General features: G+C 40.1%; 1 protein-coding gene across 9 annotated transcripts in view; it reads left to right on the top strand.

The window, feature by feature from the left end:
- ENOX1 (ecto-NOX disulfide-thiol exchanger 1) overlaps positions 1-22,617 on the top strand; it is a 512,775-nt gene that overhangs the window by 315,686 nt on the left and 174,472 nt on the right. For all 9 annotated transcript variants that reach the window (XM_081045517.1, XM_081045515.1, XM_081045511.1 and 6 more), the window contains 2 exons: positions 7,181-7,321; positions 8,162-8,299. In XM_081045517.1, coding sequence (XP_080901643.1) covers positions 7,309-7,321; positions 8,162-8,299 — 151 coding nt within the window. In that variant the 5' untranslated portion in view covers positions 7,181-7,308. The remainder of the gene's footprint in view (positions 1-7,180; positions 7,322-8,161; positions 8,300-22,617) is intronic.

Genomic DNA, 22,617 nt, shown 5'->3' with positions numbered 1-22,617 from the left:
ATGCCAATTGAAACTTTTCCTTTCTCCTGATGATTTCAATTCCTTAGCACTGTACATATATGCCTTTGTTACACTAATGCATTCTTAATGGCTCTGCAGATTCCGTTATTTATAGATTTCGTTCAGCTCATCCAAAGAGCAGCTGCAGAAAATCTCACAAAAGGAGAACATCACAGTAACCGGCTGATGACCCTTCATTGGCTGCCAGGGAATTGTGGGATCATAGGTCTTGGAGAATGACTTGTCAAGTGCACCAAAAGTTTATCTGGAAAGATCTTAACTTTTTTTTTTTTTAATTCTCTTTCTTTGACGTATTAAATTCATCTGTATTCTAGGTTCCAACAGCAATTTACCCTTTTGTGTTCTTTAGCTTTCAAATCTCCAACTTTTGAGATTGGACCCTGGAGATGAAGTGTATCCCTTTGTATCTTTGTTACTTCCTTCTTTCCCTTTTATTTTCCTTTTTTCTTTTCTTCCCTCCTTCTATACCTGAATTCATTTGAAAAATGTGTGCATGTGTTTGTGTGTGTGTGTAATATGTATATGATTTTAAATATATGGTATAAATTTATAAACATATGTATATACAAGGTCGGATAATTAAGTTCGTGAATTCATCCTTAAAAAGGTGCTACATACCTTATTGCCAAATATCACCATAGTCACCTTCAAAGTCCTCCCCTTCGGAAGCTATGCACTGACACCAACACCTATTAAAGCAGTTTTGGAACTCTTTTTCTGGAATGTCCATCAGAGCTGCCCTCGTATTACCCTCGATGTCCTGAATGTCATCAAAATATCTTCCTTTCAATATTTCCTTTATCTTCAGGTAAAGAAAGAAGTCTTTGGGGGCCAGATCAGGTGAGCAGGGAGGGTGTTCCAATACAGTGATTTGTTTACTGGCTCGAAACTCCCTCACAGACAGGGCCGTGTGAGCTGGTGCATTGTCGTGATGCAAGAGTCATGAATTGTTGGCAAAAAGTCAGGTCATCTAACATTTTCATGCAGCCTTTTCAGCACTTCCAAATAGTAAACTTGGTTAACCGTCTGTCCAGTTGGTACAAACTCATAATGAATAATCCCTCTGATATCAAAAAGGGTTAGCAGCGTCATTGCAACAAGTTCACGAACTTCATTGTCAGACCTCGAATATGTGTATGTATAGAGATAGGTGAGGACAGGTAGTGTGCTTGCTAGGAGCAGGGTATGCAAACATAACTAGTTTCCGTAATCATTCTACGCTTGTTTATTAGGGACATAGATGTAAACAACCAATTAGAGCATGACGGTACAAACGCTGGTATGGAGAAAGGTACAGAGTGCCATGGGAGCACAGAGGAGGGAGCACATATCCCCTTTGTGTTCTTGCCTTAAAGGATAAACTGAAAACTCCATAGAACAGGAATACCACCTTCCCCAGGTGTACTGCATGCTGCTGTAGGTCAATTCGTGACATTTTTGAAAAGAGTTGAGTGATTGTATAAATATGTGAGGAACAGGTCAGGTATGAAAGGAGGCCTTTTGATTTTATGGCTTTGATGAAAAGTGTTATCAGGTTCAGCCCTGACTGAATTGATCTTTGCTCAGTTCTAGCCTCTGCTCATACTGTTTTGAAAAGGTGATGTTTCTATCATTGAGAAAGATCTCTTTAGCTTTATTTGATCTAATATTCCTACTGTAAAATTCTCTCATCAAAAATTTCCTGTAAAATCTAATTCCTCATAAAATCTCACTTAATCTAAATCTTTTCTTCAAAACCTCAGTTCTTTTATTTCCCATTCATCAGGAGATTTCTATTATTAATAACCGACATCCAGCATGTAGTCCTGCTCTGGTGACCGATGGAAATGTGTCGTGAGAGTGCATCATTAGGCAGGTTCGTCACTGTGCGAACATGAGAACATGTACTTACACAAACCTAGAAGGCACAGTCCGCTACACACCTAGGCTGTAAGGTGTACCGCTGTCACATACGCGCCCTGCCATTGACGAAAACATTAATGTGACACATGTCTGTATTTAACAGACTGGAAAACCCTATCATGCTTTATGATGGAGTACCTTAGGTAATCATTATCAGCTGCCTCTTCATGGTCCTCTTCAAGCTCTCTCCTCCAAAGCCTTCCCCCCACCCCAAAATTAATCCGATCAAAGAATGCAGGATCCATGTAGATTTCACTGGCATTTCTGAGAGGCGCCTGGAGAAGGATTTGCACTGTGTGCTTTCCAGTGAACCACTGAACATCTGCCTTAGTCATTTATCTTCTCTGATATCCCCTTTCCCTTGGGTGGGAATTAAAGACCTCTTTTTTCTTTCTTTCTTTCTTTCTTTCTTTCTTTCTTTCTTTCTTTCTTTCTTTCTTTCTTTCTCTCTCTCTCTCTCTCTCTCTCTCTCTCTCTCTCTCTCTCTTTCCTTCCTTCCTTCCTTCCTTCCTTCCTTCCTTCCTTCCTTCCTTCTTTCCTCTTTCTTTCTTTCTTGCTCCTCAAAGCACTAACCCATGGTACCTTCTTGTACCACATTTGGCAGAGCAATTCCACTCTGCCTCAAAACTTGCAGATTCCCCTTATCTCCTAGATCAGAAAAGCAAAAGATGGCAGCACTCACCAGGGCCCATTCAACTTAGAAACCTGTTCAGTAATCCTCTACAGTAATTAGAGTATGTTCTTTGGGATCCTTTTGTGTCTGAAGAGGTAATATGGAAAACTTTATAAAAATGGTGAAAGACCTTAAGCTTTTCTAGTTGTTTGTCAGGGGGAATGTTGGTCTGAATTACTTAGTTTAACATTAGAGGAAGCAGAAATGTCCCTGTTATTATTCATATACAGTTGCTTAACAATTATGGAGTTAATACATAAGTAATAACATCTATTTAACAATATTCTGTATTGTTTTAAACTATGGAACATTTTCAAAACCTCAAGAAAGTATCCTACTGATTATATGAAAACCAAAGTGAGATTTTTTTCTTAGTGATAGAAGAAGAAAGTAGAACCTTGAATGGGAATACATTTTTCTTTTTTACTATATGTATAAACCATGGTATGCTAATGAATAATTTTCATAAAATAAGGAAGTTTCAGATGTCATATTAAATAAATTTCCTTTGGAATCAACTCTTAACAAGGCATTAATAAATCTGATTTTCTCACTATAATTATTTTTCCACTGCAGTAGCTATGAACCTAATGAACCTAAGGCCCTATATTAAACAAAATCATTCTTTAAGAAAAAGAATTCTCAATATTTAAACTCATCTCTACCCCCTTTAATAGGAATCTATGTTTTGTGGACGGTTACCAATGAGTTTTTATTTTTCTCTGTGTGTGTATGTGTGACTGTAAAAGTTGAACAGAGTTACAAAAACTTGTGTTATTAAAAGTGGGAGAAGCCTGTGACTTTTTTTTTTTTTTTAGGCCAAATAGTGTTTTTATACACTTGGTGAGTTTCAGACTATTTACCTCATTGCCATAGCGCAATGAAATCCCGAGCATAAATAGATCCTGTTGAACAGTTATAAAGTTGGGTGTGAAGTTTTGTACCTTAACAAAGAACAGGTTAAATTTCAGATGAACCCTGGACGAAAGCTGTACTGTTATCTTGGCATCTTACACATCTGACTGATGGTCGTAACTCACTGAAAGTTCTGAATGGATACTGCTAATCTCATAATTGGTCATGAATTTCTTGAAAGCTTTTGTAGTTGCATAGGCAGACAAAACTTAGAACAATTCATACATCTTTTAAATTATAGTATGTCATTTTATAAAGGAATTGTGGAAAATGAAGAAATATTCTGCTACAATTTAGGTGTGGCACAGAAAACTAGGGCAACACTTACTTGTAGAAATATCAAGTGTTACCGTTTTAGAATTAATTACATAATCATCCAGCAAAACACAAAGATCCCAGGGTACCTTAATGGCTACAGCATACTTCCAAATAAAATAATAATTATTATTTACACCACAATTCCAAGTGCTTTATTAGCTATAATTTTTAACTACCCACATCTCTGTGTGTGAATAAATGTCATTAAGAATATTAATTTTTCTGTAGTTTAGAGATAAGAAAACTAAGGCAGAGAAATTGATTTGAATGATAAATTAGGCATTAGGATCTGGAATCATCTGAAGAGGCAGGTATTCAATAGAAACAATAGATGTTAGGAGAAAATAAAACTAGCTCTTGCGACTCTTCATAAATTACTAGGTAGTAATTATTTTAAAATATCGCCTTTCTTCCAAGCCAAATGATCGACTCAATTTCAATTTTTTAAAGAGCTGGGTGGCATCCTTGAGACTATTGGAAATGCCTAAGATACGATAGAACTCACTTTAGAGTCACCATTCTAGGGAAATGGTAGCCACAAGAAGTTGTGTGTCATTGAAATCATTGGATTGGGAGTTTCAAGAAGTATAAGAAATTGAAAGTCACAGCGTCTCATTAGGGGATAAGTCAGGTTTACAAACCACATCTTACAAGCAAAGTGATGTGTTTTTTAATGAAATATAATAGAGGTTTGTTAAGATGAGCATGAAAAATGTGGGTAGAAGCGATGGGCCTTCAGGACACTTGATGCCCCTATGTAGACCATAATCTCTAAGGTGAAAACTACCACTGGAACAGGTAGTTACTGAGCCAAAGAGAGCTCCCACCATCCCTACAACACTGTAGCACAAGACAAGGTGAAACAAGGCCAGTCAGGCACAAATCATGAGGCCTACATAGTAAAGGGATGTTCTCTATTTGAATGTTCCAGAACTGCAGACTGACTGGACAGAAAAAAAGTTGTAATTATTGCCCATCTGGGTAGAACCTGCACTATAAGGAAGCCAGACAACTAAATTTCATTTGGGGAGTAAGTAAGACAAATAGTGACCTTGCGATAATCTGAAAGGGTTCTACCACAGGGCAATTTGAGCAAAAGAATGAACACATTCCAGACTAACTCTACTTTGGTGTTCTCAGTGGTTAGAGATTGAGAGATAGAAAGTGCTTCACTGTCCCATCACAGAAATATTGCTGGTGTGTAGCTAAAGGGCAGATATTTAAGTTTGCTACATATTTATGTTACTGAGTTTGTTTCATATGGGGAGGATCCCTTTGTCTGATGGTATCCATTCCCGAAGATAATTGATACACAATAAGCAAGTTCTGACTTCATTTGGGTAGTAGAGTTTAACTGCAAGGTATGAAATCTTTGTCCTGAGTACAGTGTGCCCCCAAAGTGGGAATCGTTCACTCCTGTATGATGAAGATGTTTCCTCTTCCTGTCAGACTATGGAAAACAGTCCCCACTCTTGCTTGAGCCCCACTCGCAGAGGGCTAGGGGTTTGTAGGGACCGTGGAAGCAGTTTGCTCATTGTCTGCCCGTCCTTGAAATATTGCAACCTGAGCTTCCATTTGAATTAACCTTACGCTCAACTGGCGATATCTTTTTCTTTGACAGTACAGTGCTCAAAGGGTTACTGATTCTCGCACCTAAGAATCAAAGAACTGAAAGAGTATTCTATAAAAGGGCCAGACTTTCTGCTAGATACATGACAAACAGACCATCACACCTAATTCTAAAATAGCCATAAACAGAAACATGGCTTAGAAAAATTTCTAAATTTATACCTAAATAAAAACAAATATTTAAATTCAGTTGTTACATCACATCTACTTAAAAGACAGACTTCTCAGATCACCCACCTAAGCGTGGTATATTTTACCTTCCAGTTTTGAACTGATGAAGTGTACCTAAAATGTGTATGTATGAATGTTATGTTTTTGCATTTTTTTTAGGATGGAGACAAGGCATAGCATTTTATAAATAGTATGATGTGGAGGGACCCTTTGCAACTTTATTTAATGTTTATTATTTGTTTTTGGTAGAAATGTGCTTTGAAAAGTTGTATATATATATATATATATACATATATATATATATTTACACATATACATACATATATACATATACATATATACATATACATATATACATACATACATATATGTGTGTGTATATATATGTGTGTGTGTGTATATGTGTGTGTGTGTGTGTGTGTATAGATAGTGCCAAAGATAAGTATACAGATTTTAAGAAAGGAAAAAAACTATATTAAAATTGTAATACAATGAATGATGCTAGCATTCATTTGATCGATGCCATCTTTTGAGCGAATTCATACTACACATCGCTACCATAATTCAATTCAACTTTGAAAAGTAATACATAGATAACATCTCTTAAAGTGTGTATGTACTGGGGTGGGGAGTGCCAAAAAATGTATGCAAGCGGACACTTTGGTCAACACTGTTTAAGTGGTTCGCCGTAATCAGAAGTGGTGTCTGGACGCTGATGGGAACCACTTTGACCATCTCTTATAATTGCTGAAGTCAAACATGACTTGTATTCATCTTTTGTTATTGGTACGTAATGAGTATAACAATTTTAATAGCTTTGTTCTTTCTTAAAATGTATATACATTTTTTTGGCACCATCTGTGCATGCTGTACAATTCTAGGGAGAATTGTGGCCAGTTCAATTTATCATTCATAGAACTGAAAGAAAAGAAGAAACAAATCTACCAAATGCTTTTTTGTTTGCTGCCCCAACGCCCTCTAGACCTTCATTTACGAGCAGCAAACCATTCTTTCCCTTTGCCTTCCCAGACTATTGTAGTTTGGGTACACGCCTTTCCCAGCCTCATGGTGCATAGATTCTTGCTTTTTCTTCTTCTCTACTTTTCATCCCTCTCTGAATACATTTTACCATCGACCATCTTCCAAAATAACACCATCCATTAATTTTTTAACGTTAAAAACATCGCACTTAGCCCCGAGCCTGCCCTCTGCATTGATGTGTAGTGTGTGGAAGAGGCTGTGCAGGGACTGATAAGCCCCAGTCGGTCGGTCGTGAAGTCTCTTCTGCCGAACAGCCAGGGCCCAGCTGCTCTGACAAATGGGCTGTGCATCCAGCCTGCTGGGCGCTGGGTGAGTGAGGAGCTGACCCACCTTCTCAGGGGGCCCTGCAGCCAGGACTCTGCCCTGAGACACAGGATGCAGAGCCCTGCAGCGTCTGTCACTGAATGTTGTTCTTCGCTGTTTGTTTTTAAATGGACAGCTGTCCCCCCCCTTGAAGACACCCTCAGTTTACTGTTACGGTTTTTCACCACGCTCCTTTCCCTTTTGCAGAGTCGGATGACCTCCGTGGGAACGGTACACTCAGCCTTCTGGCTCCTGAGCCCCAGGATGCTCATAATTCAATAGTAGATGCAGGTGGCGTTGACAGCATCACCCAGTGTCCCCAGCACCTTCCTCAGATGATGGCTGCAGGTAAATGTTGGTGGCCAGCCCAGGACACGAGTCATTTTGAGTTCTTAGTGGGAAAGCGTGCCTAGCCATGACAGTAGGCGTTTGAATCCAAAGCCCGGGACCCTTAAAGAAACCAGACTGGGGAACTGCGGAATGTCAAAGAGCATTAAGTCAGGTTGGACATATTTTGCTGTGTGTGTGTGTGTGTGTGTTGGCTTTGTACTGTTCGTTCTTAATATCATTTATTTATTTTGTTTTGATGAAAGTCTGTGCGTATAAGAACGATTTTAGAAAAGTCGCTTTAGGGCAGACACCTGCTTTTCCTTAACGTAAGGATGGAAAGAGTTTGTAAAGGAGGGAATCTGTTGCAAGGTGACACTTCGTAAATTCAGGCAGGACCAGTTTCATGACTTGACAACTATGTTAGAGATTCTAGTCAAGAGTTAAAAGGTAGGCCTGCTCCAGAAGTGTAGTCAGAAACAGATGAACTTATTTCTTCTTGGTCTCCTAAGCCGATTGACTTGTCTCACAAGGAGAGTATTCCTGCTTTAGCTCTCTGTCTTGGAACTTAGCTCCCGTTTCCCTGGGAGGATTAAGTGAGACTTCAGTTTTGTGCAGGGTACTTCCGTAATGGCATTCTGTGTATAACTAAACTCTCCGTCAGTAAGTTTCCTCCCAGGATGTATTTGGACACTCTTTATGTTTATGTCTGAAGGAAACGTTGCAGTAGATTATACTGCTGCATTTTATTGTGGTTTGGGACTATGCTAAATGAAGCCTCACATTTCTAGAAAAGGGATTTCCTTTAAAACAAACACCCTTGTCTATTGACTGTGAGTCGTCTGTTTGTTTTTCCTGCAGCCGCCGATGGTTTGGGGAGCATAGCGATGGACACAACCCGGCTCAATATGTCCGTGACAGATCCCACAGCCTGGGCCACCGCCATGAACAATTTGGGCATGGTTCCCGTGGGGCTGCCTGGACAGCAGCTCGTGTCTGGTAATCATGGGTTCTCATGGGGCTGACGATGCTTGCAGCCGTGTCAAAGGGTGTAGGTGACAGGTGCCCAGAAACATCTCCACACACGTGTCGAACACGGTCTGTGATTTATGGCTGGGGCATGTTTGGCATGTTGTGCCTGAGATTCTTTTCCTCATCACCTCATGCTTCTGCCCCATAGCTGTTCTCAGAAAAGAAGCCATGTGCAATATCTGTCATCTGGAGCATTGCCATGCCAGTTTCATAATTTAAATGGGTAAACAGAGAGCTCATATTTGCTATCCAGTTTACAAAACTCTTTCACATGCATTATGCCATTTGTTTCCACAGTCTTCTCTTTGACATAAGTAGATACCTACTGTTGCTGCTCTTGTTAATATTCTCATTTTCAAAGCACTGACGCAGAATTAGGTGACTTTTCCAGCACTGAAGTGGCAGAGCTAGACATCCACCTCAACTGACACTTAATTCCACCTTTTCTTTCCACCACACTTTGGAATCCTAATACAACGTGTTCAGTAGGGAAAATGTTTAGAAATGTCACAGAGTAGGAGGTCATCATTTAATTGCATGCATGTTTATTGAGATTTGCCTTGTGCCCTGTAACAAGACCTTTGGGAAATAAAATACATATGTTAAGTGTCCTTGAGGAGCGTGTCTCTCTAAATGGAAAAACACAGCAGCAAACAACCAGTAATAAAGATAATGTGTAGAATCAGGTGTTCAGTAGTTGTTCAGGCTAGCAATGTAGTAATTTCCAGAAGAATCGATTACTGGTGCTCTGAGGGAAGATGTTAGGCAGTGGGACTTGAGCTGTCTGGAAAGATAATTGGATTTGCCATATTCATTCCCTCACTTACTCCCTCCCTCACTCACTCACACACTCAACACATATTTATTGAGACACTGTCCTGGTGCAGAGACTCCAGCAGTAAACAAAACAGGCATGGTCCCTGCTCTTCCAGAATGTTCAATGGACAGGTGGCAGTCAGTTACTATACTTAGCTCCACACCCACAGGCCTGCATGCTTTGAGCTGAGTTGACCAAGCATTTGCTTTCTTTCTTTTTCTTTTTTTTTTGTTGTCTCTGGCTGCTCATAGATATGAAAGTCTAAACTGGCTGTAGTAAATTATATATAATCTGTGTTCATGTATGTACATATACACATATACATATGCATATGCATATTTACATATGTATACATATAGTTCTTTTTTTAATGCACAATTCTTTCTTTAATATAAAAGAACATGGAAGAGGACGTGAGATGGGAAAGTGGGAGACAGAAAAAGGAAAGTCCAAGATGGAGTTCCAAAACATTATACTTAGGATATTTATAAAATTCGCCAGAATGTTATAAAATTCATACAACTGAAGACCAGTCAGCTGTGGGATGCATGTGTATGTCCATGAATGACATTTTCTGTGCTTTGAGCACACGTTTATCCAGACCCCTTTTCCCGAAAGCTGATCTAGACAGAGACATCCTTCGAATAACTGGAGAGTAAACACTGATATTTTTCTGCCCACATTTTCCCAGCTGCCTAATTGAAATATTTCTGCAGAAGAAATTACTTTACTCTTGTCTCCAACTGCCACTTCCCTCCGAAAAGGTTGTATGACTTCCAGAGTAAGCCACACCTCCATAATTATTTTTGCTCATTATTTTGAGTCTTCTGACATTTTACCCATGACCAATTTATGATTTTCTCACCAACTTACCATTAAAAGAATTACAGCTGTACTCATTATAGAAGGTTTACCCGATTCTGCCCTGAACTACGTTCTCTATCTCCTGTACTAGCCAAACTGCTTACGCTGTGTTTTGAGCCTCTCGGGGTCTTCCTGGGCATGCCTTTATTTCCCCACTCTGCTAACTGAACTATACCTCACATTGTTCTCGGGGCTGCCCGTGGACTCCACTTGTTGACACTATTTCAGGGTCAGGTTCTGTTTTATTTGATTAGTGTTTATGTATTTTCTTACAGTCTTTTTTCTGTGCAAATATTTTAATCATGTTAAATACAAGATTTTCTACTATGCATTTTTAGCACCTTATTCTAAATTATTTTTCCATTTTATAGTTTTGTATTAAAAAGTTTTATATACTCCATTGAATAAATCTTTCCTAGTTTTTTTAACCATTCTAGTTTTACATGTAGGCTGTTACCATCTTTCCCCTCTTACTAGCCAAGTTTCTTTGGAAAGCTTAATCTCTTCTGGCATGTAAAAGCATTTCACCTTTTCTGTGAAATAATGATTGTATCTCTTTCATGGGACTGTTGTCAGATTTAAATACGATAACTTACATAAAATACTGGTATTGGTTTCTTTCCAGCATAGTCAGAGAGCCAAAGAATGTTGCTTCTAGCTCAGTTGTCGTATTGGCCCCCCCTGGAATCCTTTCCACTGTCTGGACAATGTCAGAGGCAGTCTTTAATGCCTCAGAAGGGATTTAAAGATTATTTAGTGTAAACTTCCTTCCAAGAAGTCTCCTCTAAAACATCTCTGGTGGGATTATGGAGAGGCTGGATTTTAACAGCATGTGGCTTTCTCCCCAGATTTCTGATATTTCTAAATGACCAACTACTTTTCCCATATTTAGTAAAATTAAACTGATACTAAATCCCATTCCTTACTTCTTCTTCTGTTTATTAGCAAACCAAGGTGTACGCTTTTCATACCCTCTGATTTTATCAAAAGGATTTTCCAGGAAACCATATCACTTACCACACACCTTTCCGACACGTAGTTGTGAGCTCCAATTACACCTTTTCTGTTTTTCTGTTTTCCTCCTACCTCATCACCTAGCTGTTTCCAACACAATCCGACATGTAGTTGTGAGCTCCAATTATACCTTTTCTGTTTCTCTGTTTTCCTCCTACCTCATCACCTAGCTGTTTCCAACACAATCCCATTCCCACTTTTGTGAACTTCCCTTTTACCTTCTTCAATATGAAGTGCTGCTTGATACCATCACATTTCATTTGTTTCTTTTCTCTGAAATATATCATTATGTTGTTATACTCCAGCCCTGAATCCTGTACTACAGAGTGTTGGTTTATCTTTGAGGTAATATTTATCTCCTATGAGTATGCTGTTGTTTCATATTTATTTTGTTTCCCCGTACTTTTAGTTCTGTGGAATTTTTTATTTGTGGTGTTGATTGGTTTTTATGATCAAGACATTGTGCATTGGTATAGATCCAGGTTTTTCTAAACTGGTCTGTTGGAACGTCAGTCCCTCAGTTGTTCAGCAGGGCAGATGTCATATAAGTATGTACATGGCTGAACGACAGTGGGAAACTCTGGGTCGGACTCAGGCAAGTCACTTTCTCTGTGGGTTCCCTCAGAGCCCTGACTATGCTAAGGTGCGACTGCAGTTTCAGAGAGTGGTATCTGGTATAGAGGATTGCCCAAAGTCAATTTAGCCTTTAAAAATATGTATATATCTATTAGCATGTCATGAGACATGTCAGAATAATTTAGCCTTTAAAAAAAATATGTATTCTAGTATGTCATGAGACATGTCAGAATATAGCCATCTAAACCAAATTTTCCATCAACTGTGAAGATCCTTTTCTGTCCATTTTTCTCTGCCATGTGATATCTTCCCTGTGATCTTATTTACGATTTTGTTGGTTTGTGTTTTCGCTGAACAGTGTCACTCCCTAATCTCGAGTTTCAAAATAATTCCCTTGTGCTCAAGTGTTGCCTGAAGCCTTCCCAGTTGTCTATGATACACACTGTCACTTTCCAGGAGCCCCCACCTGTGGTGTCATAGGCCGAAATCTAGAATACCAAATCCTGAGCTTTGATCCCATCTGTGTGACCAGCTCCTGAGCTTTGATCCCATCTGCGTGACCAGCTGCTCCCTCCCTGGATGCCCTGTCTTCTTTTCCAATGTAACAGTCATCGACTGGAAGAGTTGGAAAGCAGCAGCTGAGTCCCCAGGTTTTAATTTTCTGGCCTAGGTCTGCATGGGAACTGGAACCCTTTCTGGATATACTCTGACCGTGAGATTATGCCTTGCTTTCCTCTAATCTTTTTGAAATTTTCTTTCCTAATGTCAGCAATTCCTCCTTAGCTATTATGTACTTTGACATATATATTTTACCTCACGTTTCTTAGCATTCCATTTGCCGGATTTCTAATACGCGTTCTGAAAATGCATCACGCCTCCCTAGTAGCTGTGAAAGGGCTACATAATGACAGTGCCACAGGCCTTATCGGGGATTAACGTGGAGCCAATAAAAGAATGTCTTGACTCTTATAAGTATCCGTGAACACTCTGAATTGTTCCTTGGCTCATACCTTGCTGTTTCTTCTCCCGAAGCTCTGAGTCTACTGTCGCACTTCTGTTCCCTGCCACTCTGAGAAGAGCTTAGCTGTATAACTCACAGGGAGGCTAAGATGGGTTACAGTCCCTCTCTGCCCTCTTCCTCCCCCTCTCCCATTCACTGATGCTTCCACCCATTTGAATTCCTCTCTGCTTCCATGAGTATTTCTTTCTCTTTTCCTTCTCGGATTCTTTAATCCTTCCAGAAATACCTTTTTTTCTCTTGAATACGCCCAGATTTGAAGAGGCATTTTTAAAATCCTTTTCATCTCCTGAAGTATCACTCTTTTAACTGGAATTTATTGAGCCAGACATTGTGCTGGAATCCAAGACATAGACCTTACTCATATTTTACAGCCTAGTGGGAGACTCAGAGAAGTGTAAATACGTAAATACAAATCAACGTGCTAAGTAGTTATGCTGCTAACAGGTAAAGGGTGCCATAGGATGTCATTGAAGAGTGTTAAACAGGGGAGTAGTATAATTAGAGGTGTGTTTTTACAGAGCATTTTTGTAAGTCCTGCAAATAACTAATGGGAGTGTGGAAAGGTTGGCGGCAAAGAGATTGGATGGGGAGCTATAACACTTACTCAAATAAGAGACAATAATGGCAGTAATGGCAGCAACGACCCTGGCAATGGAGATGGAGAGAAGTGAAGACATTTAATTAGAGAAACAACAGGCATGGAGGACTTGAGTCCACATATCATGTAAAGAGAATGGAGAACCAACAATGACCCCTGGCTTCTGGCTTTGGAGATTGTGTAAATGGTAGGGTCATTGATGGAAGTGGGGAAGGCTGGAAGGAAAGAAGAGTGGGGGTGGGTGATGGCAAATCTCTTTTTGGATGTGTTGAATTTGAATAACCTGTTGGAAGGACTCATATGATACGCAGTCAGATTTAAGAGTCTAGAGCTCGGGAATGAAGGGTGGCTGGGGATTTAGCTTTGGCAGCCTCAGAATGTGGCTGGTCACTGATGAGCTGTGCACCTTTCTTTCCTGGCCACGCTTTTGCTGTGAAATTAGACATAGGCCTTTAACTGTTCATCCAAGTGTCAACCTAACCTCCAGTTGCATCTCCGAAAATGTCTTTTCTCTACTTTCTCTTTTTTGACCCAACATAGTCCTGTGTATTTCTGGGCTCCAAGGTCTGAAATGAGAAAAGTGGTCTTAGATTAAAAAGAATGGACTCTAAGCTTCTCTGCCTGAAATCATCTCATCAGCTCACAGAGACACTCAGATGGACTATCTGTTGATAAACCATCCCACATACTTGGTTTTCAAATGAAAATACTATTCAAACCAGCCAACTTCCTTTCTTCAGTCCCTTCCAATATTAACGGTGACAGTCTGACACAGGAGTGGTTACAGGAAAGCAGATAGCCGGCTGTGTGATCATTGGGCTCTCCATAAGACGATGCACGGAGTCCTCGTTTGCTTTTCTTTTCCATCTGTTGAAAGATTTCTCATTATCAAGTGTCAGAAAACAAACAGGCCCTTGACTTATGTTTCATAATTCATGTACCTGCTTCCCTATATTCTGTTACACTGTCCACAGTTATTTACCCTCTTCTCGTCAGCACATTGGGACAGTGCATCAGTATATTCACTCATTGACCACAATGTTACCGAAGGTTCAAAATGCACAGCGTGTTTTACAAGGCACTAGAGAAGCAGCAATTTACACAACACACAGATGACATCCCTGTGGAACACACATCTTTGTAAAGAAGCAGATGTTATCTAAATAACTGTGCAAATGATTATTTATTACTACAACTGTGGGATGTTACAAAATTGGAATGAGGGGGCCTAACCTAGCTTGGCAGTATTGGAGGGGTTTAGAAAAGACTCTTCTAATGAGGTACTATTTAGGCTACGATACGAAGCATAAATGACAGTATCCAGGTAGCAGGAGAGAAGAGTCAGAAGAAAAGGGGAATATGGAAAAATCCAAAAATTCTAAAACCAGAAAGTACCCTGTGTAAAGGACTGAAGTGATGGGAGCCTGATTCTTTTAAGGAAGTGGAAGTTTGGTGAATGTGGGCCAGAGGTAGTGGTTGGGGTGGGGTTGACAGGTTGGCCAGATTTTGCCTGCCAAAGTAAAGAGGACAGATTTTATTGGACGTGCAAGCTGTTGAAGGATTTTAAGCAGAGAAGTAACCTCCAACTCATGTTTAAAAATAAAAAAAACATTACCTGAGTTGTTTTCTAGGGTCTACATTGAAGAGTGGCAAGAGAGGAATCTGTGTATCCATCTAGAGGGCTATTGGAAGTCCAGAAAGGGATTATGGCGATAAATGGCCTAGATATATCCATATGGGATTGGAATATAAAGCACCTACTATGTGTCAGATGTTGCCATAGGTGCTGGGTGGGGATACACATGCCCTTCTGGAGCTTTCATTCTAGTGCCAAGTTTGTGACGTGTGTGTCTACAGTATTTTTAGAGAGATGAGAATTTGGAGAAAGTTGTTTCCAAACAAACGTTTGCTTCTGCCTGTACTGTGTACTATGTAATGTAATTGACATCACTTAAAACAAATCAAGGTTCCTCAAATAACTCTCCGTAAGTGACAACAGCCTATATCCTTGTTGGCTAGAGAAGTTGTAAAATGAAAGTCCTTTTCAGATGCTTACATAACATAATATAGTCATTTGAAATGCAGTCATTTTTCTCTTCCCTGGAATGACGAATATAAATTTAACTTCTCTGAGTTCAATTGTCTATAAAGCGAACGATAATAATCTCAACATCAGAGAGTTGTTGCAGCTTCCAGAAATCGGTAATGTAAAGTGTGGGACATGTTGTAGGAATCCTAGCCTTTGAGTTTCCTTTGCCCTCATTGGAGAGCAGTTCAGGAAGAGTATGGAACGGGAAAGAGGGACTTCGCTGTCTCCCTACTTTTAGGGAATGAAGACTGGCCCCTGCACAAAACAGTCCCCCTGTTTTGACTTTTCTCCTGCTCCAGGAACAGTGACAACCATTCTTTCAAAGCCAAGTGAGTGGAGGCATCCCCTGCCCCCAGGGCACGCCCATCAATGGTAGCTCTACGACAGCGTCACTCAAAATATTTTCCACAAGTCACTTGTGTCGACTTGTCCTCAGTGGTAGATTCCAGGACCCATTTCAGACCCTGTGAAACACAAGGTCCTGAAAAGTACAACTAAAAGTTTGAGAACACAGCTCCTTAAAGCATTTCAGGGGTTGGGCTGGCAGGTGAAACAAACAAACAAAATACCCCATTTGGCTTCGGGATGGGGAGCAAAGCTTGCCTCGCGCTACATTTCTGTGGTCTGAACTACAACACAATTCTACCACTGAAAAATTTTGTAAAGGTCCCTGAGCCCAAATGTACCTAAAAGGTAGCTACAGGTGCAAATTTAAAAATCATATATTAAGTATCTACTATGCTTAAGCACTTTGTATAATCTCATTGAATCAGGTTTTATCTTGTAAAAAGGTGTCTTGGGCATTAGACACACATCCTTGAACTCCAATAAACTATATTTTCTGCCTCATCAGGGACATTTGCTTGCTATCATAGAAGACATTTTGACCTTGAAGCTTTTCCTCCTGAAAGTTTATGCCTATGGGGCAAAGAGACACTTTATCCTTGACGGAAAGGAGAAATACTTAGAGTCTTCAAGTTCACTAAATCTTTCTGACCACGAGGGCATCTTTAAAGAAATATTTCTCCCTTCACTGGATGGGAGTCTGGTGCACTCCATCAGTTAACACTTCCTAACCATTTATTCCATCTCAGCAGGAAAAATAGGCCTCAACACCCTAACATGAGGTGACTAGAGTCTCCACAGGGACCCTTGCACAGAGTGAATCATTGCTGACGAGCTTCTAACCAGAGACATTTTTATGAGCCGTGCAATCACTCAAAAATGCTCACTTTGTATTTTCAAAACTGAGTGGCCTCTGTCTTGGAAACCATGCATTTGAGAACATCTTTTTGAATTTGTTCATCCCCAGCTGTGAGAAAGCACTGCCTAGTCATGGGTAGGAAAAAAGCAATTTAGCACAATAATAGAGGAAGACGATGATTTCATCCTTGTCTGGCTTTCTATGTCATCTCGCTGGGACTTGGCCAGGACATGGCAGGCCAGAGCTCGATAGGAGCAAAATGGGGAAGGAGCCTAGGACACAGCAGGCCCTGACCGAGCAGAGAAGACTGATGGGCACAAAGGTCAGAAAAATCCAGTGTCCCACGAGGAAGAAGTGTGCTGGAGCCCTGGAGACTTGGTGTTATTCCTCCTCTGCTCTGTCACCCGGTAGTTAAGTGACCATAGGCCAGTCACACACATTTCAAGGGCCTTGCTATGCCCACCTGTCAAAGGAGGGTGTCCAGGTGCCCTGAAAGCACTGAAATTCTATCGTTTAGGAAAATCCTAAAAATCAAGAACACTAGCCCTTCCCACAATGCTACAGTGACCTACACCCAGTGAATGCCATGAGGAAATAAAGTGAGATGGTGACTTCTAACAGGAACCCCACGAAGAGTATCCGTCATGAAGGTCATCTTTTTGGTGGTGATGGAGTTTTCTGTTTGTGTATTTGTTCTTTTTTTTATTTATTGGGGTGACAATTGTTAGTAAAATTACACAGATTTCAGTTGTACAATTCTGTAAATCTATCATCTATAAATCCCATTGTGTGTTCACCACCCAGAGTAAGTTCTTCTTCCATCACCATATATTTGACCCCCTTTACCCTCACCTCCTAGGCTGAGGGTTTGTCATATATGACCTTTATTATGTTAAGCTTTTTCCTTCTATACCTATTTTATTAAGTGTTTTAATCATAAATGGATGTTGTATCTTGTCAAATGCTTTTTCTGCATCAATGGATATAATCATATGATTTTTGTCCTTTATTTTGTTTATGTGATGTATCACATTGATGGATTTGTGTATGTTGAACCATCCTTGTGCCCTGGGGATGAACCCCACTTGGTCTTGATGAATATTTTTTTTAATGCATTGTTGTATTCGATTTGCTAGAATTTTGTTTAGGATTTTTGCGTCTGTATTCATCAGAGATATTGGTCTGTAGTTTTCTTTTTTTGTGTTGTCCTTACCAGGTTTTGGTATCAGGGTAATGTTGGCCTCATAAAATGAGTTAGGGAGTACTGTCTCTTCTTCAATTTTTTGGAAGAGTTTGAGCAGGATTGGTATTAGATCCTCTTTGAAGGTTTGGAAGAATATACTAGTGAAGCCATCTGGTCCAGGACTTTTGCTTTTGGGAAGGTTTTGGATGACTGATTCAATTTCGTAACTGGTAATCAGTATGTTTAGATTTTCCAGTTCTTCATGGTTCAGCCTAAGAAGGCTATATGTTTCTAAGAACTTGTCCATTTCTTCTAGGTTATTGAATTTGGTGGCATATAGTCCTTCATAGTATTCTTGGATGATCCTTTGTATTTCTGTGGTGTCCTTGATAACTTCCCCTTTTTCATTTCTGATTTTGTTAATTAGTGTCTTTTCTCTTTTTATCTTAGTGAGTCTAGCCAAGGGTTTGTCAATTTTGTTAATCTTTTCAAAGAACCAGCTCTTCGTCACATTAATTTTTTTCTATTGTCTTTTTGTTCTCTATTTCATTTAGTTCTGCTCTGATTTTTATTATTTCCTTTCTTCTGCTGACCTTGGGTTTCATTTGTTCTTCTTTTTCTAGTTCTTTAAAGTGTAACATGAGGTTATTTATTTGGGATTTTTCTTGTTTCTTGAGATATGCCTTGAGATAGGCCTGATATAAATTTCCCTCTTAAAACTGCTTTTGCTGCATCCCAAAAATTTTGGTAGGATGTATTTTCATTGTCATTTGTTTCTATGTATCTTTTGATCTCTAATTTCTTTTTTGACCCAGTCGTTCTTTAAAAGTATGTTGTTTAATCTCCATGTATTTGTGTTTTTTCCTGCTTTCTTTTGCAGTTGATATCCAATTTCAAAGCCTTGTGATCAGAGAATATGCTTGGTATGATTTCAGTCTTCTTAAATTTGTTGAGGCTGATTTTCTGTCCCAACATATGGTCTATCCTTGAGATTGTTCCATGTACACTAAAAAAAAAAAAAAAAAGTATAGTCTTATGTTTTAGGATGAAATGCTCTATGTCAGTTATGTCCATATCATCTAATGTGTCATTTAGGGCTGCTATTTTGTTATTTATTTTCTGTTTGGCTGATCTGTCCATAGCTGTCAATGATATATTTAGGTCCCCTAGTATAATCGTGTTTTCTCACGTCAATTTCTCCCTGTAGTTCTGTTAGTAGTTGTTTGGTCTATTTTGGTGCTCCCTGATTGGGGGCATAAATATTGATGACTGTTATGTCTTCTTGTTGTATAGTCCCCTTTACCATTATGAAATGTCCATCTTTGTCTCTTGTTACTTTTTTCACACTGAAGTCTGTTTCATCTGATATCAGTATGGGTACACCTGATTTTCTCTGGATACCATTTGCTTGGAGTGTCAGTTTCCACCTTTTTACTTTGAGTCTATGCTTGTCCTTGTAGGGTTGGGTTTAGTTTTTTGATCCAATCTGCTATGCTGTGCCTTTTTATTGGTGAGTTCAATCCATTTACATTTAGGGTGATTATTTATATGTGAGGATTTCCTGTGATTCTATCTTTAGTTTTCTGGTAAGGCTGTGTCTCCATTGTTTCTTTGCCTTTTTGTTGTTGTCTGTTATTTCTGTGTGGTGGTATTCTATGATGTTTCCCTCTGTTTCTTCTTTTATTACTGTATATATTTCAGTTCTGGATTTTTTTTGAGTGGTTACCCTTAAGTTTATGTAAAAGAAAGTTTGATATTTAGAGTATTCCATTTTCTTCAGCACGTTTACTTTCTCCATTTCCATATTCTGGGTCAGGCCTTTACTCTCCCCCTTTTTATTTTTCGGTTGCCACAAATTGTCCCTGTTGATGGTGGTCGAATAGCCTCCTTTAGTATTTCTTGTAGTGCAGGTCGTGTATTAGAAAATTCCCTCAGCTTCTGTATGTCTGGAAAGGTCTTTATTCCTCCTTCATATCTAAAGGATATCTTTGCTGGATGTATTATTCGTAGCTCATAATTTCTCTCTTTCAATAGTTGGAATATTTGGTTCCACTCCCTCCTGGCTTGTAGTTTCTGCTGAAAAATCTGATGATAATCTAATGGGCTTTCCTTTGTAGGTTACCGTCTTCTTTTCCCTGGCTGCCTTGAGGATTCTTTCTTTATCATTGATTTTTGACAGCTTCAATACAGTGTGCCTTGGAGAAGACCTGTTGGGGTTGAGATAATTAGGTGTTCTATTTGCTTCTTGTTTTTGAGGATCCAGTTCTTTCCACAAGTTTGGAAAGTTCTAATCAACTGTTTGTTTGAATATACACTCTGTTCCCTTCCCTCTTTCTTCTTCTTCTGGTATGCCCATTATTCTTATATCGATCTTTCTGATGGAGTCAGAAAGTTCTTGTAGAGTTCTTTCATTTCTTTTAAGTCTCAAGTCTCTGTCTTCTTCCATCCATGTAATTTCCAGCGTACTATCTTTGATGTCACTCATTCTTTCCTCCATCTGGTCAACTCTACTACCTAAGCTAGCTATTTCATTCTTAATTTCTTCTTTTGCATTCTTAATCTCCAGAAATTTTGTTTGGTTCTTTTTTAAAATTTCAATCTCTTTCATAAAATGCTCATGTTGTTCTTTGATCATGTTTCTGAGTACATTAAATTGCCTTTCTGTGTTTTCTTTCATCTCATTGAGTTTTTTCAGAACTGCAATCTTGAATTCTCTGTCATTTAAGTCACATAATTCCATATCTTTAAGTACCTTTTCTGGAGACTTTTCACTTTCTTTCTGAGCTGTCTTGTTGTCTTGGTTATTCATGGCAATTACTGATTTATTATTTCTCTTCCTAGACATCTACAGGAGTGGCTTCTGCAACAGGTTGATAGGAAGAGGTCTTTCTTTTGTTTGCCAATACTTGTTGGTAGAATGTTTTATTTTTCTCCCCGACTGCAGCCTTTTTTTCTCTCTCACACTGTAGTGCTATGTTTCCTCTGCACTATTCCAGCTTCTCACACAATGGGGGGATTCCCTGGGAGACGGCTTCTCCTCTGTTAATAGTTCTCCTGGGTCACAGGGTGCAGTATCTGTGTGGGTATGCAGAGAGCTTTTGAAGTTCCAAAGCTCTTCCTGCACCAGATTCAGAGCCCATATGTTTCAGCAGTTCTGTTTACTCCTGCAGGGATCCACCCAAATAGGTGGGGCCAGGGGTGGGGTGAGTTGTGAGAGGTGGCCCAGAGCAATGGTGACGACCACCACCACAGCCAGTCCTGCTTCCACAGCTCCCTCCCCTTTGCCGGAACTAGTTGAGCTGCGAATCTGTGTCTGCGGTCCATGGTTCTCAGAACAGCAAATATTCTGTTCTTTTGATCTGACACTGCTACTATTCCACTGCTAGCACTGGGCAGCAGGGGGCAGGGCGAGCTCTGGGAGGGTGGGGGGGGGGGCTAGTCTCAGTGCCTAAGGCTTCCGTTCTCTGCTGGGCAGTGAGGGCTTAAACCACCATTTTCAGCCTTCTTCCCTCAGTTTTTTCTCTGAGGTCTCTGCCGTGAGCATTGGGTTCAGCCATGTTATATGCTGCCCCCTCAGCCCTGTGGGCCATAAGCGGAGCCCTAGCAGTCCAAGTCTTTCCCTCTCCCGCAGCTGCAGCTGCGGTAGTTCCGGGAGCAGAGAGCTCGGAGCACTGAGCTAGGTCTGCGTCCTGCGCCCCCGCGGCTCCATCTCCGCACTTCTCCCTTTCCTCCTCCCCCGCTCCCACGATTCACCCACCTGTAGGTGAATTCAGTAGTGGGCCTCTTCATCTTGCCTGTCTGCTGCGCAGGGAGTCCTTTGTGGAGTTATAGTTGTTCGGTTAGGTGTAAATTCCAGGGGAGATTTACAGAGGCTCACCTCATGCCGCCATTTTGATGACATCTCTGTGTGTTTGTTCTTTAATGGATCCAGAGAGCACCTGCAGAGGTAACAGACATGTAGCCGTGTGAATGATGAAGGAGAGTTATCGTAAGGAGCTTCAGTCTTTCTAGGCTTTGAAGAAACAAGTTGTAAAACAGGGAAGGACATATCCCTGCTCGTTTCAGGGGCCTTTGACGTAGCAGTGCTCTCTGCTGCGTGACCAGTAGCCGAGGGCAAATATAAAGTGAGCGGTAGTGTAGATGCTAGAAATGGAGGATCTTGGTACACTCCACCATAGGCAGCGTGTGAGTGGGGTGTTTCATATCTCAGCTTTTCCTATCAGTGCAAAATAATAGGGTACAAACCATCCAAAATCCTAAATAAGTCACCATGTTTGTTTTTATTTGTAATGGCTTTTCATCATGGCTACATCTGATTTATGAATTTAAAGGTCCTTAAAGAAAATTACGAACTTTGTAAAAAATAGTTCAGGAGGGAACCAGAAATGTACATTTGCTTGCTCACCTGCCTTCGCAAAGCTCTTGTTGTTCTCTGGAGCCCATGCTCAAACCAAGGAAAAGAACTCCATCGCATCTGTGCCAGGTCTTTGCAGTCTGTGTGTGCTGGGCTCCCTTGAAGTAGTAAACTGAGGCATTCTGTTTTAAACGGCCCTGCTGGGCTCTACATTTAGGAAGGAAAAGTAAATAAGGCCATGCTTGTTCCAATTGTGTTAACGAGCACTGGAAAACAAGACTTGGGCCAAAAAAATAAAATATCCTGAAGTATGGATGATTAAGAATTGATTGGAATGTGGTAGCCTCTGTATGGGAAGATGAGAGCACCAACTCCTAGAAATAAGATTTGGGACTTAGAAAGGACTTTAGGTAGTCCTATCTCATACTGGTATTTAGTGTTTAATCCTGCAGAGAGATTTCAGATACACCATTTCATTTAAACCTTTGCAATCTGTTCCCCAGTGGCAAATATATTTTGTACGGTTCCTGTGCTTGTGGCAGACATTGCGAACCTATCAGGGGCC

This window comes from Rhinolophus hipposideros (assembly GCF_964194185.1).
Source record: "Rhinolophus hipposideros genome assembly, chromosome: 4".
Lineage (NCBI taxonomy): Eukaryota > Metazoa > Chordata > Mammalia > Chiroptera > Rhinolophidae > Rhinolophus > Rhinolophus hipposideros.
The sequence above is the reverse complement of the archived record's forward strand: the minus strand, read 5'-3'. Positions and strand labels throughout refer to the sequence as shown.